General features: G+C 47.7%; 1 protein-coding gene across 1 annotated transcript in view; it reads right to left on the reverse strand.

Annotated features, from left to right (window-relative positions):
• Positions 1-27,513, reverse strand: part of LOC137341904 (dynein axonemal heavy chain 3-like) — a 490,604-nt gene that overhangs the window by 346,492 nt on the left and 116,599 nt on the right. The window contains exons 15-19 of the mRNA XM_068005410.1: positions 23,712-23,853; positions 7,083-7,281; positions 5,871-5,979; positions 1,625-1,744; positions 389-559 (exon numbers count right to left, since the gene is read on the reverse strand). Coding sequence (XP_067861511.1) covers positions 389-559; positions 1,625-1,744; positions 5,871-5,979; positions 7,083-7,281; positions 23,712-23,853 — 741 coding nt within the window. The remainder of the gene's footprint in view (positions 1-388; positions 560-1,624; positions 1,745-5,870; positions 5,980-7,082; positions 7,282-23,711; positions 23,854-27,513) is intronic.

Genomic DNA, 27,513 nt, shown 5'->3' on the forward strand with positions numbered 1-27,513 from the left:
TCCTTATTTTTCCCACCAAAATGGACATTTATCTATATTGAAATTCATTCGCTATTTGCACGCCAATTCTACAAGTTTATTAATGTCTTCCTTTTTTCATCACAGTTCTCCTCGGTATTAGCTCTGCCCCCCAATTTGGTGTTGTGTGCAAATTTTGAAATTGTACTTCCGATTCCAGGGCCAAATCGTTATGTAAATGGTGAACAACAGTGGTCCCAGCACTGATCCCAGTGGAACACCACTTCCCACCTTTTGCTAGTCTGCCAGTCGTTCATTTATTTTCTGATTTTATTTCAGATTTCCAGCATCCGCAGTATTTTGCTTTTATGCTTAACGTATTAATGATGATTTAATTTGTCTAATTCAGCCTCCAAGTTGCAGCACCTACCTTGAGGTTATCGGGTAACTCAGCTCGGCCGGCATAGCCAGGATTCATCGTGATAAACACATTGCATGACCAGTCCAGGGAGATCTCTGTCCCTTCAAAGACAAATCTCTTCACTTGTTCAGAAACCGCCCATTGGATGGTCTGGATCTGCTGTGCTACAACAGAAAGTACCTGTAGTGCAGACAAGAGAATCTTCATTAAAACAATCAGGTCCCAAAACTACTTCATCACCTTCATAATTGTGCTGCATCTTTTGGGAGAAAACACAGAGATGAACTGTGTTTCAGTTTGATCTTCCAGGATCTATTAACAACAGGCTGAAAAACATGCAATTCCCCTCCCATCTTTACTTTATAGAAAATCTGTGGGATTGCTGTTCTTTGATTCAAAGCCAGCTTCAAACAGAAGGTTTATGAAGATGTGCGAACACATTCGTATTTGATATTTTTCTTTTAATATTCAACATGCTATAGTCATCACCTTGATTTTTATTAAACTAAAATAATCCCTGAAAAGAGAGGGATATTTCTTCTAGAAAGCCTCAAAGAGTTTCAAAGATTATTTTGCACAGTCTTTGTGTCTATATGACACACAAATATATCACTGATTTTGTAGGGATGGGATTAAAATGTTAATTTTATTTATTTTACTAGTAAAGTGTTTGTGATTTTTCCAAGTTGGTTGATGAAAAATAACATTTTTAGGTACATGATGGTGATGGTGTTAGTTTGGAGAAATTCATTCCACAGCACCACCTCCTGGCCAAAGCCTGCTGTTACAGGTAACTGTTTACATACAATATTACTGTTCTAAATGTTTACATAAGCAGATTCAACGTCACATGTTGACGTAAAGGAGTGATCAAAAATTGTGACATCAGGAAGTTGGACATTGATATACACAGGACTTTTAATAATACATAGACCGATACAAATATTGGAAAATGGTATTGATTTCACAAAAATAAATAATAAATAAAAGTAAAATAGAAATACAGGTTTGTGGCAGTGAATTAATAAATAAAAATTAAATGTATTTCTCATTGGTATCAAAAATCATTAGAAAAAATGCAAATGACCAATTTTAAAAAACGTTTTACATTTAATTTGGATAGATTTGTCACTTCAAAGAGTAAGTATGAAATATTAACAGCTGTAATTTTTTCAGTCATTCTCCACAGTCATAATAACAGCCTTTGTTTAAATGTTAATTGTAAAAAATTGTTGTTAAAATTACCTCTAGCTCTATTCGATTAAATTCATCGAAACAAGCCCAGGCTCCAGACTGTGCCAGGCCTTTGAAAAACTTCCCCATTGCTTTATAGTCAAGCCCATCAGAACAGTTAAACACAACACACTGTAAAATAGAAGAAGATTATTGAATAGTTCTTATAAAATATACATAAAGAACACCATATTATAAACATACATATTGTAAGGGATAAGTGAAAAGTACAAATAGACTGCTATAGGCCTAGTAAATCCGTAGGGTGCAACACACTGGGATAACCACTGCACTCCGCTACTGCACTCCGCAGGGTCAGGGGTAGTGGTTCCAGTAGCGGGCCATCGGAGGGGTGGGGTGCATCGTAGCTCTCCCCACATTGTCCAAAACGCTGGTAAAAAGCTTCCCAGCCCAGGCCTGGAACCCCATGTGAGCCCCACTTCCATTGGTCTTGGTGAGCTCAGGCACACCTGTGTCAATGTTACACCGGGTCCCGACTGAGGGTCTCTTACATCGATGGCCTTATAGGGGGTGGGTGGAGGCTGCACAAGATCTTCCTGGAACCTGTGACTGAAGGCCAAGACCCAGTGTATCAGGGCCCAGCCAGGTTTGCAGCTGTTCTGAGGGACTCCCATCAAATTTAAGCTGTGAGTCCGCCCTGAGGATACAGATATTAGTGGCCATAATGTACAGGCTGATCTATAGACTGGGACAATGCAATTAATGATGATTCAACTGTCGTATTCTAAAATAAAACAGCCAACTTGTATTTCTCCAAGGGTAGAGGGGGCAGATGTGGTACCGAAGGAGGAGGTAAATTAAAACAGAGTGCGTCATGAGCATGGGTTGAATTGATGGGGAAATTTCTCATTCTTACTTTCTGTTGGAACCATAGAAAGAGTCGACCCACTGCCCCGCTCTCTCCCCATAGCCCTGTATCAATCCCAAACTAATCCCACTGACCCACTCTCTCCCCATAGCCCTGTATCAATCCCAAACTAATCCCACTGACCCACTCTCTCCCCATAGCCCTGTATCAATCCCAAACTAATCCCACTGCCCCACTCTCTCCCCATAGCCCTGTATCAATCCCAAACTAATCCCACTGCCCCACTCTCTCCCCATTGCCCTGTATCAATCCCAAACTAATCCCACTGCCCCACTCTCTCCCCATAGCCCTGTATCAATCCCAAACTAATCCCACTGCCCCGCTCTCTCCCCATAGCCCTGTATCAATCCCAAACTAATCCCACTGCCCCACTCTCTCCCCATAGCCCTGTATCAATCCCAAACTAATCTCACTGCCCCACTCTCTCCCCATAGCCCTGTATCAATCCCAAACTAATCCCACTGCCCCACTCTCTCCCTATAGCCCTGTATCAATCCCAAACTAATCCCACTGCCTCACTCTCTCCCCATAGCCCTGGATCAATCCCAAAGTAATCCCACTGCCCTGCTCTCTCCCCGTAGACCTGTATCAATCCCAAACTAATCCCACTGCCCCAATCTCTCCCCATAGCCCTGTATCAATCCCAAACTAATCGCACCACCCCACTCTCTCCCCATTGCCCTGTATCAATCCCAAACTAATCCCACTGCCCCACTCTCTCCCCATTGCCCTGTATCAATCCCAAACTAATCCCACTGTCCCACTCTCTCCCCATTGCCCTGTATCAATCCCAAACTAATCACACTGTCCCACTCTCTCCCCATAGCCCTGTATCAATCCCAAACTAATCCCACTGCCTCACTCTCTCCCCATAGCCCTGGATCAATCCCAAAGTAATCCCACTGCCCTGCTCTCTCCCCGTAGACCTGTATCAATCCCAAACTAATCCCACTGCCCCAATCTCTCCCCATAGCCCTGTATCAATCCCAAACTAATCCCACTGTCCCACTCTCTCCCCATAGCCCTGTATCAATCCCAAACTAATCCCACTGCCTCACTCTCTCCCCATAGCCCTGGATCAATCCCAAAGTAATCCCACTGCCCTGCTCTCTCCCCGTAGACCTGTATCAATCCCAAACTAATCCCACTGTCCCACTCTCTCCCCATAGCCCTGTATCAATCCCAATCTAATTGCACCGCCATGCTCTCTCCCCATAGCCTTGAATCAATCCAAAACTAATCCCATTGCTTATCTCTCTCCTCATAGCCCTAGAATTGTTTATTATTATTATAACAACAACTTTTATTCATATAATGCCTTTAATGCTGAAAAACAGTCCAAGGCATTTCACAGAAGCGTAATCAGACAAAAATGGACACCAATCCAAAGGAGATATTAGGAGAGGTGACTGAAAGCTTGGTCAAAGAGATGGGTTTTAAGGAGGGTCTTAAAGGAGGAGGGAGGGAGTTCCAGAATGTGGGGCTTAGACGGCTGATGACACGGCCGTCAACGGTGGAGCGGAAAGAATGAGGAATGCACAAGAGGCCAGAGCAGCAAGTCCTTCAGTCTGCATCTCCCACGGTGTCTGCAGGTGGGACGTCTGATACAGGAAACTGCAGAGAGACGAGCACCACTGATTGGCTGATTCAGATGCTAATCATGGTCTCAATCACACAAGATCCAATGGAATTGCCTTTCAGAGACTTGCTCTCGATCTGCTGAATGTTCTCATACTCTTTGGGGACATGAGACGTTGTCTGTAGCTTGGGATCAGTGTTTAAAAGACACGTTCACCTGTCAGATACTGGCTGTCATATTCTGTCCCTGCACTTAATGCAATTCAGCTCCATGTCCAAGAGTCCCCGCGATTCAAAATTTAGTGTTTGTGCAAAATGATAAAAAAGATGATTTGAACAGCTCGAGGTGTGACAATTGTAGGAAATGTATTTATTTCCTCATGGCAGTGGAACAAATGATTTCTGACAGGGTAATCAAAACTTCAACAAATGAACAAACAAATTTAAAAGTTGTGCGAGAGGATACAAAATAAGATAGAATGTGGGAAGTCATGTCGCAGACTGTTGCTGTTAGCAAGTTTCCTACTTTGTGATCATAATGGGGCAGAAATTGCTCCCAAAGTGACGGTCAACTGAACAGCGCTCCCCGTTGTTAGTGGCGAAATGGAGGAGCAAGTTCCGGCGTTCACACTTGCGCAGAGAAACACGTAAATCTGGAATTTCCTCCTACTGGTTCAACGGCGATATAACAGCTTCGAATTAAAGGGATATCGCACGCTGCAATCAGGCAAATCATTGAAAAAGCGCAAACTTGCTCATCAGCCCACCTGGAAAGTAACTAATATCGTCACAAAACAGGGTACGCTTAAAAATACCAGGTCTAAACTCAGTTTTAACAGCGCGGTAAGTCTTAATGACTTCCAAACAACTAAAAATTAACTTTTACAAATGTGGAGTCTCATTACTCCTTATTTTAATAGTTATTGGTCAGTAAAAATGTTTTCTTTAATTACATTTTTTTTACTTTTCCCTTCTGTCTCTTTTATTTAGTTCAATTATTTCTTACCCTCTTTTTTTCGCTGCCTATAACTGTTTCGACATTGATTTTAATGTTATACCTTTCACTTCCTGGTTTAAGCCTGCAGAGACAGTGAATGCAGCTTGTCCAAAATTCTGTGATCTGATTGTTCGAGGGGAGAGAGTGACCCTCTCACTTCTCCCATGGTCCTCGCTTCAACTGAACTGATCCTTGGCTCTTCTCCGCTTCCTATTTGAGGAAGTGCCCGATGAAAAGTCCATGGTAAGTTAGTGAGCTAGTATAAATCTATGGAGCGACGGGCAGTGTTGGTTCGTCCCTCCGAGCAATTTCTGCCCTGATATCTGTCTCCTGAGTCAGTCTTAATCTCGTGGTGGGGAATATCTGCAGCTCCCAGAAGAGAGAACAAAAACTGTTCTAAGTAAGTGTTTTGTAAATGGATTTAGAATCCTGCGTGGTCCAGTTTTTGTAAGAAAGACAGGCAGGATGTGGATCCAGAGTCACTGCACCTGCCAACCTATTGAATGGTTCTCACTCCCTTTGTAGCGGGAGCGCTGCAGGATGATTTACTCACAAGAGAAACCCCTGCCCCTCCTCGGCTCTGAACAAAGTTCCCTGAGGTACAAACTTTTCCACCTCTTTTCATGCTGGTTTCTGTCGTGAGGTTTTGCATTGGGAGCAAATACTTCCACACACAATGGTTAAAAAATAATCCACTACTTTTGCAAATACATTTTTTTAAAAACTACACACACAGTTAACTTTTGGCATGTCGCAATTTTCCCCCACAGCACATTCTCGGGCACTCCCTGTACCTGTTTAGCCACTGCTTTGGCCAGATCTTTGCAGGTCTCGGTTTTCCCAGTCCCAGCTGGTCCTTCCGGTGCCCCTCCCAGGTTCAGCTGTAAAGCTCCCATTAGCGTTCTGGAAGAAGAATTTGTACAGTCGATGGTTCCCTTTAAACTACCGGAACCGTTTACAAGTTCTCTCACGTTCAGTTATGGTAACAATCTTTACATACAAAGGTCAAGATCATTTTCTTTTGTCGTTACAATTTATTTACATTGAAAACGCATTTATCGAAATAATTTTAATTGATCTGTAGTATTTCTCACATTATTTCCATTGCGTTTTTAAAAATAAATATCTGTAAAAGGGAGTCAAACGAGAAAACGTTGCTGCGAAAAAGAAGCATAATTGTGAGGAAATTAAAGGAGGAGAAACATAAATCAGGAAAAAATACAGCTGACTCCAAATCAACAAATAACTAATTCAAGCATAGAATTCTCTTCTATCAAATCATTTCCCAGTCACCGCCAGCTCACAGCATTCACCATCCAAGGGCAAAGCACACAATGAACATAATAAACCATCACCTCAATTTCAGCAGCAAATCTTAGAAATCAGATTGTTTTTGTGGAAGATGTGTTTCTCGTCCAGTGGATTCTATTAGCCTGGTTTAATTTAGTTGAGAATGAACTGCATGATGAAGATTTGCAAACAGGCCTGTCTTGTCAGACTGTAAGAACCCCACCCTGGGGTGCCATTCTTTGTAGGGTAGAAGTGTTTACTGGGGTTTGACTGTGGGTAGGATGTGTGGAGAGTAGGGAGACATTTTCAACTTGCTGTCCAGTGTAAATCTAACCTTGAGGACCTGCTACCCATCATAGAAACCGTCCGGTCTTCATTTCCTTTGGTTTCAGCGGTGATTAGAAACAGGCGGTTTGTCTAATGGGCTGATCCACTCCGCCAGTATTACACCCAGGTGACAAGGTGAAAATCTGCCCCTCTAACTCTTGACATCTTTAAAAATTGAGCTTAATCAGTGAATCGAAAGGAGCGATTCTGGTTTTATTGATAGATTTTATCATTCCTGTCATTTTTAAATGGACTACAGCCAATCTTGAATTCAATGTTACACGACAATAATGACAGTAGAATTCATAATGCAGATTTATCTTGGACATCTCATCAGAGGCACTGCAATCAAAGCACATGTTAGAACCCTTGCTGCTGGTTGCTCTTACCTATAGCACCTATCAGTCAGGGGTGTGATGACAAGCCTTCCGGTATTCCCCAGGTATTCATAGCCGTACGGTACTGTGGTTGTAATCATTCTAACAACGACTTTCCTCTGTTCCCAATAATAACGCAGCTGGGCAATCCAATTAAAATCGGTCGTGGTGTTAATTCCAAGGTCAATCAACTTTGCAACAACGTCACGAGCTAACAAAGAGAAGCAAAATACGATATTAGATTACTCTTAAAATACCCCGTACAAATCAAGGCTGAGCACAGTGGGTCGATCCAGCTCCAATTGTCTGGATCGTAAAATGGGCAATCGAGTATTGGCTGCCCCCTTTTGGGAAAGAGGGCCCGGGCGGAGTGTAAAAGGGACAGTCAATTTGTTCCCGCCCGTTTTACATTCCCGCCCAAGGTGAATGTCCTGCAGGGCAACTCCAGTTTATTATAGAGTTAAGACTTGTGTTCAATTCATACATAAAGTGCATGACTTTTTATCGCACAACACTGATGGGAAATTGCCACAGTGGATTGACATTGTGGCTCAGGTGTACAAACAACGCTTTTTAAATTGAGTTTTTGGGGGATTTTTCATGCTTATCAAAGTGAGGGATTTTAGCACTCAGGAACTGGACTCTTTCCCACTTGTTGACGCTGAGGACGGGCTTTGGGCTTCTCCTCTTTGGGGTGGAATAGCAACGGGAAGAAATTTCCACCCACCTCTTCGACTAAACCCTGATCCAAACTGAGTTCCCTGGGTTGGGAGGGTCATTGGATTCGCACCAGTAGAAGTGGGTGTGTGGTGTAGTGGTTATGTTACTGGACTAGTGATCTAGAGAACGGTAAATTCAAATCCCACCATAGCAGTATGAGAATTTGAATTCAGTTTAAAAACAAACCTAGAAAAGAGAAGATTGAGGGGTGACCTGATAGAGGTCTTTAAAATAATGATAGGATTTGATAGGGTGGACGTAGAGAAGGTGTTTCCACTTATGGGGGAGACCAGCACGAGAGGTCATCAATATGAAATAGTTGCTAATAAATCCAACAGGGAATTCAGGAGAAACTTCTTTACCCAGAGAGTGGTGAGAATGTGGAACTCACTATCACAAGGAGTAGTTGAGGAAAATAGCATAGATTCATTTAAGGGAAAGCTAGATAAACATATGAGGGAGAAAGGAATAGAAGGTTAGATAAAGTAGGGAGGGAGGAGGCTCATGTGGAGCATAAACACTGGCATGGACCAGTTGGGCCGAGAGGCCTGTTTCTGTGCTGTAGACTTGATGTGACTCTATTCCCATACCGACATCGTTGACTCTTAAATGCCCACTGAAGCGGTCTAGCAAGTCACTCAGTTGTATTAAACACAGCGACTAGGGACAGGTAATAAATGCCGGCCTTGCCAGTAATGCTCACATCTCGAGGATTAATTTGTTAAACACCCAGCAGGATTCCCACTGCCCAGAGGGACAGTGCCAGCTTCTGACCACCCAATCCCGGTGATGCTGCTCAGGGCCAGAATAAGTGGCCAGGAATTCAACGGAGCAGAAGAGAAGAGCCCCGAAGATCAATGGAGCCTTGGCCTTGTGGATGAAAAGGAGGCCTCGACTACACTGTCTCACTCCATTCCCTGACCTCAGAACCATTACCACCGTTACCCCGGGTTACCCGCCGTCTGGCATGGTGGTTCCAGGAAGTAGTGGTAACTGGGTGGGTGGGTGGGCAATAGGCTCATCGAGTGTCCCTGAATTAAGCTGGAATGAAGACTATTTTACAATAGTAAACAATTTTACAACACCAAGTTATAGTCCAGCAATTTTATTTTAAATTCACAAGCTTTCGGAGACTTCCTCCTTCCTCAGGTAAATGTTACAATATGCCAATTTGTGGCATAATTTGCAAATAATTGAAAAGACTGCGGCTCCTTTCTCTAGAAAAGAGAAGGCTGAGGGGTGACCTGATAGAGGTCTTTAAGATTATGAAAGGGTTTGATTGGGTAGACGTAGAGATGTTTCCACTTGTGGGGGAGACCAGAACTAGGGGCCATAAATATAAGATAGTCACTAATAAATCCAATAGGGAATTCAGGAGAAACTTCTTTACCCAGAGAGTGGTGAGAAAGTGTCGGATGTAGCTCGTGGTAGCACTCTCGCCTGTGACTCAGAAAGTTGTGGGTTCAAATGCCTCTCCAGGACTTGCACACAGAATCCATGCTGACACTTCAGTGCAGTAGTGAGGGAGTGCTGCACTGTTGGAGGTGCTGTCATTCGGCTGAGACGTTAAACCTGTTCAGGTAAGTCTAAAAGATGCCGTGACTCAATTTGAAGAGCAACAGTTCTCCTGATGGCTAACACTGGTCATTATCTCATTCTATCTGTGGGATCTTGCTGTGTGCAAATTGGCTGCTGAGTTTCCTACATTACAACAGTGACTACACTTCACAAAAAAGTAATTCATCAAACGTGAAAGACTTTGAGTGTTCTTTCTAAATATAATGGATTCTATTGAAAGGGTCTGCACTGCGGGTTAAAATGCAGAATGGGCTGGGGAATGCTTCAGTCAGTGACCCTGGGTTAAGGAGGGGCAATGCCCAGGGGTTTGTGCTTCACATGGATACTTGTCCATATACGCAGAGCTCTACTGATTGTTAAGCTTTAAGGTTCGGCAAGAAGAAAGCCTGATCATTAAAAAATAAATGCTAAAGGTTTCAAAGGCAAGCCAGTGTCACAACTATCTGTTTGGGTGAGTGGGTCAGAATTATATCACACAATACGAGGCAACGCAAAGCACAAACTAGATTATTAAAGAGATCCCAGGTCAGCGATTCCCAGCACACCAACCCTCCCCATTCCCTAACTCCAGCCTGTAGCACACAGCTTGTTCGAATCTATACACTGTCAGATAGTAAAGATGCTTCACATCAATACCTGGCTCGTCAATCATCAAAAACCCCCAGTAGATATTTGATTACACATCAGTCACGGGTCAATATGGACCAGTTCCTACACACAGGATCATTTCAATTCATTGTATTTTCAGTGCAGGCAGTGTCTATAATTTGAGTTTATATTCATTAATCTATATTGACATTCACAGCTTCTTAAATAGAATTAAGCATTGATTTTAAATATTTCATGACTCATCAGTCTGCTCTCTGTTCCAAACGCCTTCATTATCTTCCCCTGATTAATGAGGTGTTTCACTGGCAACACGGTTGTGAAGGTGAGATACAAATGACCTCTCGATGGGCTGACACATTATGTGCCAACGTGCCCTGGAATCTAATGTTTACGTCTGATAGTGTTTGATTCTGACAGCTGATAGTGACTCTCACTGACAGTGAGATTAAATATCACCAACACAACTTCTACTTGTTCCTGGCACAATCAGAGTTTCCACAGCCATTCCATGGAACGGTCGGCACTCCGTGTGTTCTGTTCCAGAGGGAGATTCTGTGTCTGCAAAGTCGGGTTTGAGAGAGAAATAGACACAAACACCCACACCCCAATCAGTCTGCCCCACGACCGACCCCCCCCCCACAAACCCCACTCTCCAGCCTGCCCCGGGGTCCCCCAAACTCCCCCCTCCAAACCCCGCTCTCCAGCCTGCCCCGCGATCCCCCAAACTCCCCCCTCCAAACCCCGCTTTCCAGCCTGCCCCGCGATCCCCCAAACTCCCCCCTCCAATCCCCGCTTTCCAGCCTGCCGCACGATCCCCCGAACTCCCCCTTCAACCCACGATCTCCGGCCTGCCCCACGAGCGACCGAACTCCCCCTTCAACCCCCGATCTCCGGCCTGCCCCATGATCGCCCATCCTCCCCATAACCCCCGATCTTTCCCTATTGCTGTGGACTGTCTCTAACAGTTCCCGCCTGCAGCCTCCTACCACTGACTTTCTCACCCAGCATCTGGTCAGCCTCTCAATCTGGCCGGCTGCCCGGTGGGAAATGGAGTAACAAATTGTAAATGAGGTCCTGCCGTTAAACTCGGCAGGACCTCAACGTCCCACAATTTCCAGATCTCCCCCCCACCCCGAGCAAACACGCTCCCTCTCCACCCCCTCCCCACCTCCCCGTAAATATCGAGGCCAACGTTTCAGGTCAATGACCTTTCATCACATCTGGAGGGTGTTGGAGATTTAACAGTTTTTAAGTAAGTGCAGAGCCAGGGAAAAGGTGGGGGGGGGGGGGGAAACAAAGGGGAGGGAATGTGATAGGGTGGAGGGCAGGAGTGATCAATGATAAAAGGGATGATGGTGCAAGGCAAAAGGGGGTGGTGATGGGACAGGTAAAGAAACAAAAGATGGGTCCAGGGGAGGTGTAAATGGTGACAGCAGAATAGCAGAGGGGGAGGGAAGCATGGGAATTCTGGCAAAGAGGAGAAGGTTCCCGTGGCCCAGGAACGTGATGGAGAAAGGTAGGTAGACCCCAGGAGTGCGGACCACCCCACCGACCGTGGGGACCCCCACCCCAAGCACCAGCCCACACCTCCCCCACCCTAAGCACCGGCCCACACCTCCCCCACTCCGATTGGCTCCGATTCAGCCATCCTCCATTACCAGCACCTGCTGTCCGAGAGTCAATGGGAACAGTGGTTCTGATCTGAAGTTATTGAAATCAGTGTTGAGTCCGGAAGGTTGTAAAGTGCCTAATCGAAAGATGAGGTGCTGTTCCTCGAGCTTACATTGAGCTTCATTAGAACAGTGTTAGAGACCGAGGACTGAGAGGTCAGAGAGGGAGGGGACGGAGAATTAAAATGGCAAGTGACCGGAAGATTGCGGACTGAGCGGAGATGTTCAGTAAAGCAATAACCCAATCTGTGGTTGGTCACCCTAGTGTAGACGAGACCACATTGTTAGCAGTGAATACAGTATAGTGAGTTGAAAGAAGTATAAGTAAATCGCTGTTTCACCTGGAAGGAGTGTTTGGGGCCCTGGACGGTGGGAAGGGAGGAGGTGAAAGGGCAGGTGTTGCATCTCCTGCGCTCGCACAGGAAGGTGCCGTGGGGAGGAGATGGAAGAGTGGACCAAGGTGTTGCAAAAGTTCCAGACAGAAGAGCAAAAAGAGTGTAGGAGAGAGAGAGGCCCTTGTTCATTTAAAGGAACACCCAGTAGTTAGAACAGTGAAACATGAAGGGGTAGATTACTGATTCCACGGGCAGTAATCTGTTGGAGCAGATCGCCTGCCTGCTATAGAACCCATCTGATTTTCATTCCATTAATTTCTATGATGATCCATTTAAGGGGAAGCTCGATAAACACATGAGGGAGAAAGGAATTGAAGGAAATGCTGATAGGGTGAGATGAAGTCGGGAGGGAGGAGGCTCGTGTGGAGCATAAACACCATCATGGACCCGTTGGGCCGAATGGCCTGTTTCTGTGCTGTACATTCTGTGCAATTCTAGAACAGATTACTACCCACGTGGTGAAGACAAAAATTTACTCCAAAAAGTTTTCAGGTGCAGGGTCCGGCTCAGGAATCCTCTCCATTTTGCCAGAGACTCACCCCCCCACCCACCTGACCTCTCACCCACCTGACCTCTCACCCACCTGACCTCTCACCCACCTGATCTCTCACCCACCTGACCTCTCACCCACCTGACCTCTCACCCACCTGACCTCTCACCATACTCCCCAATCCATTCCCTCTCCACAATACTTTAGCTTTCACAGGTAATTTTACAGTTTGTGCATGAGTCTATCAGTCTTGAGTGGCAACAAACCATCTCTTTCTTTTATAAATTGTCACAATTGGGCCTTTGCATTAATTTGCTTCTTGAATAAAAAGGGGATAAAACGGATAATACATCCATCGCCCATCGTGCTGTGTTACAGAGCCAATCTCTGTTAAAGACTGCATGGTCTTTGCTGGTACATGTCTTACACCGGCTCATTAAAGGAAAATGCACCTTCGAAATAACACGCACATAACCGAGATTCAATACTACAATTTCAGCTTCATATGGCGAGCAGCACCATTCATCTAATTTAGATCACCACCAAATTATGTGACATTTGCAAATTTAGAGAACATAAAAACATAAGAAATAGGAGCAGGAGTAGGCCATTCGGCCCCTCGAGCCTGCTCCACCATTCAATCAGATCATAGCTGATCTTCGACCTCGACTCCACTTTCCAGCCCGATCCCCGTATCCCTTAATTCCCCTAGAGTCCAAAAATCTATCTGAATATATTCACTGACTCAGCATCCACAGCCCTCTGGGATAGAGAATTCCAAAGATTCACAACCCTCTGAGTGAAGAAATTCCTTCTCATCTCAGTCTTAAATGGCCGACCCCTTATCCTGCAAAATGCCCTCTAGTTCTAGACTCTCCAGCCAGGGGAAACAACCTCTCAGCGTCTACCCTATCAAGCCCCCTCAGAATCTTATATGTTTCAATGAGATCCCCTCTCATTCTTCTAAACTCCAGAGAGTATAGGCCCATTCTACTCAATCTCTCCTCATAGGACAACCCTCTCATCCCAGGAATCAATCTGGTGAACCTTCGTTGCACCCTCTCTAAGGCAAATATATCCTTCCTTAGGTAAGGAGACCAAAACTGTACACAAACTATCTCCCCGACCACTCGTTTTCAAGGTCATTCAATAATGATGAGGAACAGCTGTTGTTTTGGGTGAAATGGTGCTGGGAAACCACTGATGGCTTTCATTACTGCACTCCGGGGGGTAGGTTATGGAAGTTACCGCTAGGTAGATAGTGGGTCAGTCGCCCGTTACACACCCGCCCATTATACACCCCGCCTGAATTACACCCGCCTGTCACACACCCGCCCGTCACACACCCGCCCGTCACACACCCGCCCGTCAAACACCCGCCCGTCAAACACCCGCCCGTCAAACACCCGCCCGTCACACACCCGCCCGTCAAACACCCGCCCGTCACACCCCCGCCCGTCAAACACCCGCCCGTCACACACCCGCCCGTCACACACCCGCCCGTCAAACACCCGCCCGTCACACACCCGCCCGTCACACACCCGCCCGTCACACACCCGCCCGTCACACACCCGCCCGTCAAACACCCGCCCGTCATACACCCGCCCGTCACACACCCGCCCGTCAAACACCCGCCCGTCACACACCCGCCCGTCAAACACCCGCCCGTCAAACACCCGCCCGTCACACACCCGCCCGTCAAACACCCGCCCGTCACACACCCGCCCGTCACACACCCGCCCGTCAAACACCCGCCCGTCACACACCCGCCCGTCACACACCCGCCCGTCACACACCCGCCCGTCACACACCCGCCCGATTTTCCTTTCTATTGAAGACAACAGAATAGAAATTCGGAGGATGTGTGTAATGGGCAGCTGATTTGCAACCTCCAATTTCCCACCCCATGGCAAATGTTAAAGTCTAACCCCAGGAATTTCTCATTGAGAACCATCTTGTGTCAGGATTGATATAATTCCCTGGGAAACTGGGTGCAGTTTTTTGTGGAATCGTTACACTGAATGACTACCAGGTTGATCAAGTTAAACTTTTCACCCAGTAAATATTTCAGCAACTCAACAAGCCAAAACCTACACATAAATGTTGGCCTTTATTTCAATTAACTCAATTATATCAGTCAGTTTCTGCAGAATATGTAACTATCAATACATTTTTAATTGATGCTAATTGATTAATCGGCACCAGTCCAGATGCAAATAACATCTAGAGTATAACTTTTACTTTGAACACTGACTCTGCCTGAGGACCTATCAAAAGCAAGTCCATCTCATCATAGTTACCATGGTTACCTGTTTTCCAGTGGAATTAAGCTGGTAAATTGATTTTTCATGCAATCTTTTGTTCACAGTTAGACGTGACTGTTGCAATCAAAGCTAAATCCGGATTGAAAGCTTCTTTATGATGACAAAGGAAACATCTTAACTTGGTGAGCTGATTTTAACTGATGCTAATACTGTTACTTTCAATTCTTTGAAAGAAATAAAGAATATTGAGTTAGTTCGATCTTCTTTGTCATCTGCCCATCTCACTACACCTGTAGGTTTTTAGGACTGCAATAATCATAGAACAAAATTCAAACATTTTGTGTTTCTGTGCTATTGCTAAACAAAGATGTCCCCAGTACAATTATCAGCGAGAGGGAAGTACCCTGGTATGTTCTCTGGTGATTGAGGTACTGTTCGTCACATTAAACTCTCTGCATTAGATGGTTGTCAAAATGATATCTTGCTGATGTTCATTATCACAAACCTTAAGAAGTACAAAATACCTTTGTGGTAATTCGAGCTGTAGCAAAGTCTCATAAGAGACTGTGAGCTAAAATTAAAGCTCATGGAATTGAAGGCGAATTATTGACCTGGTTAGGAGATTGGTTCGGCGGTAGAAGGGAGAGTAGGGATAATGGATATGTACTCGAATTGGAAGGAAGTGACTAGTGATGTCCCACAAGGATCTGTGCTGGGGCCTCAACTGTTCACTACATTTATTAATGACTTAGACAATACAATAGAAAGCCATATATCCAGGTTTGCGGATGACACATAGATTGGTGGCGTAGTAAGTAGTGTAGACGGCAGCATAAAATTACAAAGAGACATTGATAGATTAAGTGAGTGGGCAAAACTGTGGCAAATGGAGTTCAACGCAGGTAAGTGTGAGGTCATCCATTTTGTACCTAAGAAAGAGAGATCAGAGTATTTTCTAAATAGTGAAAAGCTAGAAACAGTGGAGCAGAGAGATTTAGAGGTCCATATACACAGATCAATAAAATGAAGTAGTCAGGTTCAAAAAGTAATCAAAAAGGCTAATAGAATGTTAGCCTTTATAACTAGAGGGTGAGAATGTAAAGGGGAGGAAGTTTTGTTACAGCTATAGAAAGTCCTGGTTAGACCACACCTGGAGTACTGTGTACAGTTCTGGGCACCGCACCATAGGAAGGATATACTGGCCTTGGAAGGAGTGCAGTGAAGAGATTGTTACCAGGGTTTCAAGGGTTCAATTATGAGGAGAGATTACTTAAACCAGGCTTGTATTCCCTGGAACATAGAAGGTTAAAGGGTGATTTGATTATGTTTTTTTGAATTTTGAAAGGAATTGATAGGGTCGATAGAGAACAATTTTTTCCACTGGTGGGTGAGTCTAGGACAAGGGGACATAACCTTAAAATCAGAGCCAGGCCATTCAGGAGAGAAGGTCGGAAACACTTCTTCACACAAAGGGTGGTTGAAGTGTGGAACTCTCTCCCACAAAAAGCAGTAGATGCTCGCTCAATTAATAATCTTAAATCGGAGATCGATAGATTTTTGCTATCCAAGGGTATTAAGGGACATGGAGCCAGGGCGGGTGGATGGATTTAGTGTACAGATCAGCCACGATCTCTTTGAATGGCGGAACAGACTCTCGGGTTTGAATGGCCTCCTCCTGTTCCTATATTCTCAGCTCAGTTAGGGTCGTGTGATCCTGACTGTACACAGAAGGAGAATGTGGCTTCTTATCACGTGAGACAAACTTGTGATTCCAGCTCTCCTGTCCACAGGAAAGCGGCAGAAACTTTATTTTCATGTTTAACCACAGCCAAGGAATGTACTTTCGCTGCTGTTTTACTTGATTGTGGTGCGCTGGGAAAGGGGATGAATATCCCATGTGATCCCTGCATGGATCATTCCCGGCCAGCATTCATTCTGACAGAAAGAACAAAATATCTTTACTGGAATTTTTTTATAATGTGTTCCCAGGATGTGGATGATGTTGTGGGGGTCACATTAATTGCCCATCCCCGGGGGGGGGGGGATTGTGTGGGTCACATTAATTGCCCATCCCCGGGGGGGTGGTTGTGTGGGTCACATTAATTGCCCATCCCCGGGGGGTGGTTGTGTGGGTCACATTAATTGCCCATCCCCGGGGGGTGGTTGTGTGGGTCACATTAACTGCCCATCCCCGGGGGGTGGTTGTGTGGGTCACATTAATTGCCCATCCCCGGGGGGGGGGGATTGTGGGGGTCACATTAATTGCCCATCCCCGGGGGGTGGTTGTGTGGGTCACATTAATTGCCCATCCCCGGGGGGTGGTTGTGTGGGTCACATTAATTGCCCATCCCCGGGGGGGGGGGATTGTGGGGATCACATTAATTGCCCATCCCCGGGGGGGGGGATTGTGGGGGTCACATTAATTGCCCATCCCCGGGGGGTGGTTGTGTGGGTCACATTAATTGCCCATTCCCGGGGGGGGGATTGTGGGGATCACATTAATTGCCCATCCCCGGGGGGGGGATTGTGGGCGTCACATTAATTGCCCATCCCCGGGGGGGTGGTTGTGTGTGTCACATTAATTGCCCATTCCCGGGGGGTGGTTGTGTGGGTCACATTAACTGCCCATCCCCGGGGGGTGGTTGTGTGGGTCACATTAATTGCCCATCCCCGGGGGGGGGGGATTGTGGGGGTCACATTAATTGCCCATCCCCGGGGGGTGGTTGTGTGGGTCACATTAACTGCCCATCCCCGGGGGGGGGGGATTGTGGGGGTCACATTAATTGCCCATCCCCGGGGGGGGGGGATTGTGGGGGTCACATTAATTGCCCATCCCCGGGGGGTGGTTGTGTGGGTCACATTAATTGCCCATCCCCGGGGGGGGGATTGTGGGCGTCACATTAATTGCCCATCCCCGGGGGGGTGGTTGTGTGTGTCACATTAATTGCCCATTCCCGGGGGGGGGGGTTGTGGGGGTCACATTAATTGCCCATCCCCGGGGGGTTGGTTGTGGGGGTCACATTAATTGCCCATCCCCGGGGGGTGATTGTGTGGGTCACATTAATTGCCCATCCCCGGGGGGGGGGGATTGTGGGGGTCACATTAATTGCCCATCCCCAGGGGGGGGGGGATTGTGGGGATCACATTAATTGCCCATCCCCGGGGGGTGGTTGTGTGGGTCACATTAATTGCCCATTCCCGGGGGGGGGATTGTGGGGATCACATTAATTGCCCATCCCCGGGGGGGGGGATTGTGGGCGTCACATTAATTGCCCATTCCCGGGGGGGGGGTTGTGGGGGTCACATTAATTGCCCATCCCCGGGGGGGGGGGGTTGTGTGGGTCACATTAATTGCCCATCCCCGGGGGGGGGGGGTTGTGTGGGTCACATTAATTGCCCATCCCCGGGGGGGGGGGTTGTGTGGGTCACATTAATTGCCCATCCCCAGGGGGGGGGAGTTGTGCGGGTCACATTAATTGCCCATCCCCAGGGGGGGGGGGGTTGTGCGGGTCACATTAATTGCCCATCCCCGGGGGGGGGGTTGTGCGGGTCACATTAATTGCCCATCCCCAGGGGTGGGGGTGTTGTGCGGGTCACATTAATTGCCCATCCCCAGGGGTGGGGGGGTTGTGCGGGTCACATTAATTGCCCATCCCCAGGGGTGGGGGGGTTGTGCGGGTCACATTAATTGCCCATCCCCGGGGGTGGGGGGGTTGTGCGGGTCACATTAATTGCCCATCCCCGGGGGGGGCCGAGTGACCAGCTGGGCCACATAAAATGGGGAATTTTAACTCCCCACCCAGCAGAAACCGGGAACGGCGGGATTTAAAATCCGAACGTTCCGCTCACTGCTCGCTCCCTGCCTCACAGTCATTTTGATGTCACTGGACGACTGAGGTTCCCCCGACTCAGGCAGGACCCCCGAGAATCAACATAAATCGGACTTCTGTGATGTCACTCGGACCCCGATGTAATTTTAACGTCCTGCTGAGGGAAACATCCACTCTGTAAAACCTGACACACGCCCAGAGGGGGCATCGTCAGGTTAAGTTTCAAAGCAGGAGTGCAACCCCTAGATCCCATAAGGAAAGTTTGTGTAAAAGCCTCCCCAAACCCCACCCCTGGCCACGTAGCTGAGAGTGCCGACCGAGCGGCCCGATCTTTGCAGGCCGCAGGCTGGTGACCTGCCTCTGATCGCCCGTTTCAAGTGGGCAGCTGGTCAGCAAGGTTCAAACGAGGCCCGGCCGTTAAAATGGACCAGGCTCCACACTGCACCCACTCGGCAGGTGGTCCGTGCATCCCACCAGCTGATAAACTCCCCCCTAGAGAGTTAACCACACTGTGTGGGACTGGAGGCACGTGTAGGCCCAGGTAAGGTCGGCAGGTTTCCTCCCCGAAAGGACATTAATGAACCTGGGAATTTCACAACTTGCTATAGTGGGATTATGGACTCATAATCTGAGGGTGTCTCGTCCAGTACCTAACCACTGCCCCACTGTAATCCCACTGTACTCCCACTGTACTTACTTTGTACACCCACTGTGCTCCCACTGTACTCCCACTGTACTCCCATTGTATTCCCACTGTATTCCCACTTTACTCCCACTGCACTCCCACTGCCCCACTATACTCCCACTATGATCCCACTGTACTCCCACAGTAATCCCACAGTGCTTCCACTGTATTTACACTGTGCTTCCACTTTACTCTCACTGCACTCCCACTGCCCCAGAGTACTCACACTGTACTCCCACTGCACTCCCACTGCACTCCCACTGCCCCACTGCACTCCCACTGTACTCCCACTGCACTCCCACTGCACTCCCACTGCCCCACTGCACTCCCACTGTACTCCCACTGTACTCCCACTGCCCCACTGTACTCCCACTGCACTCCCACTGTACTCCCACTGCCCCACTGCACTCCCACTGTACTCCCACTGTACTCCCACTGCACTCCCACTGTACTCCCACTGCCCCACTGCACTCCCACTGTACTCCCACTGCCCCACTGTACTCCCACTGCATTCCCACTGCACTCCCACTGCCCCAGTGTACTCACACTGCACTCCCACTGCCCCACTGCACTCCCACTGTACTCCCACTGCCCCACTGTACTCCCACTGCCCCACTGTACTCCCACTGTACTCCCACTGCACTCCCACTGCCCCACTGTAATAACATTGCACTCCCACTATCACAAAGCAAATCAAGTAGTCCTTCACCTCGGCCAGTGATCCACAGCTTTTTGACTTAAAAGGGAAGAGAGAAGATCTTTGCCATTGTATTTCAGAGGAAGTGAAACACATGGAGGCCCCGATATTAACGCAGAGACGGGATCTGAGCGAGGGCGGGGGGGGCGTGCAAGATCGCGGGATGTGTGGGAATGTCTGATTTTTACTGGGATATCTCATCATCATTTCACTTGTGGGTTTCACGTCTGCACTGTGGGTGAGTGGGAGTGATGTGGGCATGATGTGGACCCGTGTGATGTGGGCATGATGTGGACCCACGTGATGTGGGCGTGATGCAGGCGTGATGTGGACCCGTGTGATGTGGGCGTGATGCAGGCGTGATGCGGGCGTGATGTGGACCCGTGTGATGTGGGCGTGATGCAGGCGTGATGCGAGCGTGATGTGGACCCGTGTGATGTGGGCGTGATGCGGGCGTGATGTGGACCCATGTGATGTGGGCGTGATGCGGGCTCACGTGATGCGGGCGTGATGCGGGCCCACGTGATGCGGGCGTGATGCGGGCCCACGTGATGCGGGCGTGATGCGGGCTCACGTGATGTGGGCGTGATGCGGGCTCACGTGATGCGGGCTCACGTGATGCGGGCTCACGTGATGTGGGCGTGATGCGGGCTCACGTGATGTGGGCGTGATGCGGGCTCACGTGATGCGGGCGTGATGTGGGCGTGATGCGGGCTCACGTGATGTGGGCGTGATGCGGGCTCACGTGATGCGGGCGTGATGTGGGCGTGATGCGGGCTCACGTGATGCGGGCGTGATGTGGGCGTGATGCGGGCTCACGTGATGTGGGCGTGATGCGGGCTCACGTGATTTGGGCGTGATGCTGACCCACGTGATGCGAGTTCACCTCAGCCATTGAAAGGCCCAGTTTACAGATGCAACTTGGAGGAGTTGTATGGATTGTGTTAAATGAAGTGAATGTTGCGAGATGGAATCGGGGAGGGTGAAGGTTGTGCCTCAATTTAACGAGGTGTCTCTCGACACACTGCTGGGTGCATCAAGGGCAAGAAAGGAGTTCCCCTTCCCTAACAACGGCAAAACATAACTTGTCGCCACAACAAAGAAGGCGTGGCACAAGAGATGAGCAGTGGGAGTGTTGTCATGAGGATGTGAATCCAGTGTAGGAAGCACTTCAATGACCCAACCAGGTCAGGAAAGGTGAGCACAGTTGCAGATTCACCAATATCCTGTAGTGTCCCCCCTCCCCTCTCACTCTGTCTTCTCAAGCATACTCCATCACATCTCTCCTCACAGACACTGAAGTTTCAGCCTCACCCATCTCTTTGTTTCAATGCATTTCCTCATCTCCCCCTTTCTCCATCCACCACTGCCAATCACCCCGATCCTTATGTAACATGATCCCACCTCTGTTAGCTTCCAATTCTCAGCACACATTACTCAAATGGCACTGTAAACACTGTAAACATCTCCCCAAATGGCACTGTAAACACTGTAAACACCTCCTCAAATGGCACTGTAAACACTGTAAACACCTCCTCAAATGGCACTGTAAACACTGTAAACATCTCCCCAAATGGCACTGTAAACACTGTAAACATCTCCCCAAATGGCACTGTAAACACTGTAAACATCTCCCCAAATGGCACTGTAAACACTGTAAACACCTCCCCAAATGGCACTGTAAACACTGTAAACATCTCCCCAAATGGCACTGTAAACACTGTAAACATCTCCCCAAATGGCACTGTAAACACTGTAAACACCTCCCCAAATGGCACTGTAAACACTGTAAACATCTCCCCAAATGGCACTGTAAACACTGTAAACATCTCCCCAAATGGCACTGTCAGTGCCACTCATGATGCACCTGCCTGATGGTCACTCTCACTGAATGCACAGCATCCATCGGGTGAACACATGCTTCACAGACCTCATCGGTCTGTCATTCCCCCTTGCAGGAGAAGAGAGTGCAAAATACAAGGGAGAGGGAGAGGACCGGAGGTGGCCCGCTACAGATCGTACAGATCACAAGTGACGAGCAGGAGGCTTTGGAGATTAGTGGCATGTCTGTGTCCCTGAGCATCGGAGATGGTGAGACTGGGACTTCATTGCTGCAGGGTGACAGAATTAATCTCTCTGACCCACACCTCATACAAGACTGTTGTAATGTAGGAAATGTGGCAGCACACAGCAAGATCCCTCAAACAGCAATGTGGTAATGACCAGATAATCTGTTTTAGGTGTTGGTTGGGGGATAAATATTGACCAGCAGAATAGTGACATGGGATCTTTTAGATCCGCCTGAGAAGACAGACGGGGCTTCAGTTTAACATCTCAACCGAAAGATTGCACCTCCGATAGTGCAGCACTCCCTCAGTACCACACTGAATGGTCAGCCTGGATTATGTGCTTAAATCTCTGGATTGGAACTTGAACCCATGATCTTCTGACTAAGAGGCAGAGTGCTACCACCGAGCCACAGCTGATAATAAGAGTAAAACTGGAAGTAGCACAGGAGACAGTCAGAAAATCGGGTCAAACCCTTGGATCTGGATAGATACAGAGTCCGGGGATCACATGCTTACAGTCCAACAAATACATCAATAAACAGCAAAATAAACACAGCAGAAACAAAATAGAGAAATATTAAAAATCAAAGAAACGGATGGGAAAGAAAGAAAAATGAAACAAAGTGAAAGTAAATGGAAATGAAAAAAAAGGAAACAAACTGAAGAGAAAGAGAAAGTGATGTTGAGAAATGAAGTAAAGAAAGTAAAGAAAGAAGAATTGAAAGATCAGGAGAGAAAGAATAAAAAAATGAAAAGGACATTTGTTTTCACAACAATAATAATAACATCCCCCATTTATGCAGTGCTTCTAACATGGAAAAGCATCACATGGTGCTGCACAGAGGGATCGGAAATAAATGGGAGGCCGAGCCAAAGGAGGAGCTATTAGGGCAGGTGACCAAAAGCTTGGTCAAAGAGGTGGGTTTTAAGCAGAGACTTAAAGGAGAGCGAGGGAGAGAGACTGAGAGGTTTAGGGGGGAATTGCAGAGCTTAGGGCCTAGACGGCTGAAGGCACGGCCGCCAATGGTGCGGCAAAAGAAGTGAGGGATGCACAAGGGCCCAGAGTCCAACAAGTGCCGAGCTCTAAGAGGGTTGGATGCTCAGGGTCTAATTGGACGCCGAGGTTATAAAGAGTCTGATTGAACCTGAGACAGTGGCCAGGAAGGGTGATGGGATCGGTGGCTGGAGGTGAGAATTTGTGGCGGGGATCGAAGACAATGGCTTTGGTTCAGTCAATGTTTAACAGAGATTGAAGTGGCACTGGGGCTAGTGGAGGTGAGGTATAATCCAGGATTGCGGTGACAAGTTCTGGGTGTGAGACAGTCTGCACTGCTTCAATAACTGTTCAGACATCAACTGACCTGCTCTTCAGCGTAGCATGGGGGGAGGGGAGAGGAAACGGAGAGAAATCATTTACTAAAAGAGGAGATGGGGGCAATAAATATTATAAAAGCATAAGTGCTTCTATCAGATTCTAAGAGAGCCCTCAGATTAATGCTTGTATTCAGCATTAGAACCATACTGCTACAAACAGTAACTATTTCTGCTGCCTCTTAGCTAAGTGCTCTGGATATTAGACCTGCTAAGAAACGAGTGAGGTAAATGAAATTCAATACACAAAATGTTTCACCCACCGTGAACATCGATTGTGATGAGTGCACCTAAAGTTGTTCTTGCCATTTTGGTCAGCTTTCCCCGTACCAGGGTGACAATATCTTCAATTTGCTTATTGCTTTTTTTCAGGAAGACTGGCAGCCCGTCCTGCTGAGTGATCGCCTGCAAGGGAAACATAGCTGAAAGATGCTACAGGCAGTTTGGTTATTTGCATTAGGCTGTAGAGATTGACTCTTTTCATTTGTCCATTTAGATTTGTTTTACTGTAATTGGTGTTATTGGTTCCAAACTAAAAACTCATTAAACAAACAGTACAGTCATCTTCGATGTGCGGACTGGTAATTTACTAGCGACTTCTACTTCATCCTTTCATGGATGATTAGGAATCATCTCTTTCAGTTGTAAATTATTCCAATACATAACTAGCTTCTGCTAATAAAGCAGCAGGAACAGAGCGAATGACATCAAGTTTAAATGATCGGAAACACACCAGCCCATCCATCAAGGTTTGGTTCCATTGAGTTAGACATACCGTTACGTAGAAAACTCAATTTTGAGCATTATTTTTTAATGTGGAATTTCAAATTGAGAATAAATGAGAGGTGTAAAGTGATTTAATAAAGAAATAATAACTTTCTAACCTTTGATACTAATTTTATGTATTGCTGGAACCAAAAAGGCAGTCTTCTTTCTCATCCATACTTAACGTAGGATTGCCAAGTAGCTCTGGGCAGCTTCAGGCAGCTACATTGATCCTCCATTGTAGCAAAGGAAAAGTCTTAAAAATTCATTCTCGGGATGTGGGCATCACTGGCAAGGCTGGCATTTATTGCCCATCCCTAGTTGCCCTGTGAAGGTGGTGGTGGGCCTTCTTCTTGAACAGTGTTGAAGGTGTTCCCATAATGGTATTAGGTGGGGAATTCCAGGGTATTGGCCCATTGACGATGAAGGAACAGGGATATATTCGGCATTGACACATAACACGTAAAGGTCATTTCTAAATTTAACTCAGGTGTTTTCTCATAGGCACTAGCTTAATGTTGTGCCGTATCTGCTAAATGTTGGGGACGATATTGCTGCCCCCTCTGACCCTGCTCAGATACAGGGGTGGGATGCCCTACATCACTGCACCTGCCCAGCTTGAACTGCAATCAGATTTGGTGGGCCAGGCTCATCCCTTGGCATGGCCTTGAGCCAGAAATGGTGGAGGAGAAAGGAGCACAGCTACAAGATTGGGAGGCCTGTTCCCCTGGAGATAATCTCCAAGACCTCGATCAGGCCATCCCATAACCTTCTCAGTTCTAGTAAGAATACAAGCTAACTTCTCAAGTCCCTCTCATAACTATAATCCCTCAACCCCTTATCCCCAGTGACATCCTAATGAATCCTGAGGATCGTCTGTATAATAACCTAGGAAGCAGCTACCAACATGGTGGATCTCCTGCAAGATCAGCCTCCTTAACCCACTGACCTCCCAGTTGGACTGTGAAAAACCCAATGACTTCTTATACACAGTTTCCAAAAGGCATTTTACAAAGTTCCACATGAAAGACTATTGAAGCTGTGGGGATTCAGGGTAAGCCCTGGGATGGATCAAAAACCAGCTGAGGGATGTGAGCTGTGTGTGAGCTGTGTAAGTTGTGTGAGAGCTGTGTGAGAGAGCTGTGTGTGAGCTGTGTGTGAGAGAGCTGTGTGTGAGCTGTGTGTGAGGTGTGTGAGAGAGAGCTGTGTGTGAGCTGTGTGTGAGCTGTGTGTGAGCTGTGTGTGAGCTGTGTGTGAGCTGTGTGAGAGAGCTGTGTGTGAGCTGTGTGTGAGAGCTGTGTGTGTGAGTTGTGTGAGAGCTGTGTGTGAGGTGTGTGAGAGAGCTGTGTGTGAACTGTGTGTGAGGTGTGTGAGAGAGAGCTGTGTGTGAGAGAGCTGTGTGTGACAGAGCTGTGTGTGAGGTGTGTGTGAGCTGTGTGAGAGCTGTGTGTGTGAGTTGTGTGTGAGCTGTGTGTGTGAGAGCTGTGTGTGTGAGTTGTGTGTGAGCTGTGTGAGAGCTGTGTGTGAGAGAGCTGTGTGTGAGTTGTGTGTGAGCTGTGTGAGAGCTGTGTGTGTGAGCTGTGTGTGTGAGTTGTGTGTGAGAGAGCTGTGTGTGAGCTGTGTGTGAGAGAGCTGTGTGTGAGAGAGCTGTGTGTGAGCTGTGTGTGAGAGAGCTGTGTGTGAGGTGTGTGTGTGAGCTGTGTGTGAGAGAGCTGTGAGAGAGAGAGCTGTGTGTGAGCTGTGTGTGAGAGAGCTGTGTGTGAGCTGTGTGTGAGCGAGCTGTGTGTGAGCTGTGTGTGAGAGAGCTGTGAGAGAGAGAGCTGTGTGTGAGCTGTGTGTGTGAGAGCTGTGTGAGAGCTGTGTGTGAGCTGTGTGTGAGAGAGCTGTGAGAGAGAGAGCTGTGTGTGAGCTGTGTGTGTGAGAGCTGTGTGTGAGCTGTGTGTGAGAGAGCTGTGTGTGAGCTGTGTGTGAGAGAGCTGTGTGTGAGCTGTGTGTGTGAGAGCTGTGTGTGAGCTGTGTGTGAGCGAGCTGTGTGAGAGCTGTGTGTGAGCTGTGTGTGAGAGAGCTGTGAGAGAGAGAGCTGTGTGTGAGCTGTGTGTGTGAGAGCTGTGTGAGAGCTGTGTGTGAGCTGTGTGTGAGAGAGCTGTGTGAGAGCTGTGTGAGAGCTGTGTGTGAGCTGTGTGTGAGAGAGCTGTGAGAGAGAGAGCTGTGTGTGAGCTGTGTGTGTGAGAGCTGTGTGAGAGCTGTGTGTGAGCTGTGTGTGAGAGAGCTGTGTGAGAGCTGTGTGTGAGCTGTGTGTGAGAGAGCTGTGAGAGAGAGAGCTGTGTGTGAGCTGTGTGAGCTGTGTGTGAGCTGTGTGTGAGCTGTGAGAGAGAGAGCTGTGTGAGAGCTGTGTGTGAGAGAGCTGTGTGTGAGAGAGCTGTGTGTGAGAGAGCTGTGTGTGAGAGAGCTGTGTGTGAGAGAGCTGTGTGTGAGAGAGCTGTGTGTGAGCTGAGCTGTGTGTGAGAGAGCTGTGTGTGAGAGAGCTGTGTGTGAGAGAGCTGTGTGTGAGAGAGCTGTGAGAGAGAGAGCTGTGTGTGAGCTGTGTGAGCTGTGTGTGAGCTGTGTGTGAGCTGTGAGAGAGAGAGCTGTGTGAGAGCTGTGTGTGAGAGAGCTGTGTGTGAGAGAGCTGTGTGTGAGCTGTGTGTGAGCTGTGAGAGAGAGAGCTGTGTGTGAGCTGAGCTGTGTGTGAGAGAGCTGTGTGTGAGAGAGCTGTGTGTGAGAGAGCTGTGTGTGAGCTGTGTGTGAGCTGTGAGAGAGAGAGCTGTGTGTGAGCTGTGTGTGAGCTGTGAGAGAGAGAGCTGTGTGTGAGCTGTGTGTGAGAGAGCTGTGTGAGAGAGAGCTGTGTGTGAGAGAGCTGTGTGAGGTGTGTGTGAGGTGTGTGAGAGCTGTGTGTGAGAGAGCTGTGTGAGAGGTGTGTGTGAGCTGTGTGTGAGAGAGCTGTGAGAGAGAGAGCTGTGTGTGAGCTGTGTGTGTGAGAGCTGTGTGAGAGCTGTGTGTGAGCTGTGTGTGAGAGAGCTGTGTGAGAGCTGTGTGAGAGCTGTGTGTGAGAGAGCTGTGTGTGAGAGAGCTGTGAGAGAGAGAGCTGTGTGTGAGCTGTGTGAGCTGTGTGTGAGCTGTGTGTGAGCTGTGAGAGAGAGAGCTGTGTGAGAGCTGTGTGTGAGAGAGCTGTGTGTGAGAGAGCTGTGTGTGAGAGAGCTGTGTGTGAGAGAGCTGTGTGTGAGAGAGCTGTGTGTGAGAGAGCTGTGTGTGAGCTGAGCT

Source organism: Heptranchias perlo, chromosome 24 (genome assembly GCF_035084215.1).
Source record: "Heptranchias perlo isolate sHepPer1 chromosome 24, sHepPer1.hap1, whole genome shotgun sequence".
Lineage (NCBI taxonomy): Eukaryota > Metazoa > Chordata > Chondrichthyes > Hexanchiformes > Hexanchidae > Heptranchias > Heptranchias perlo.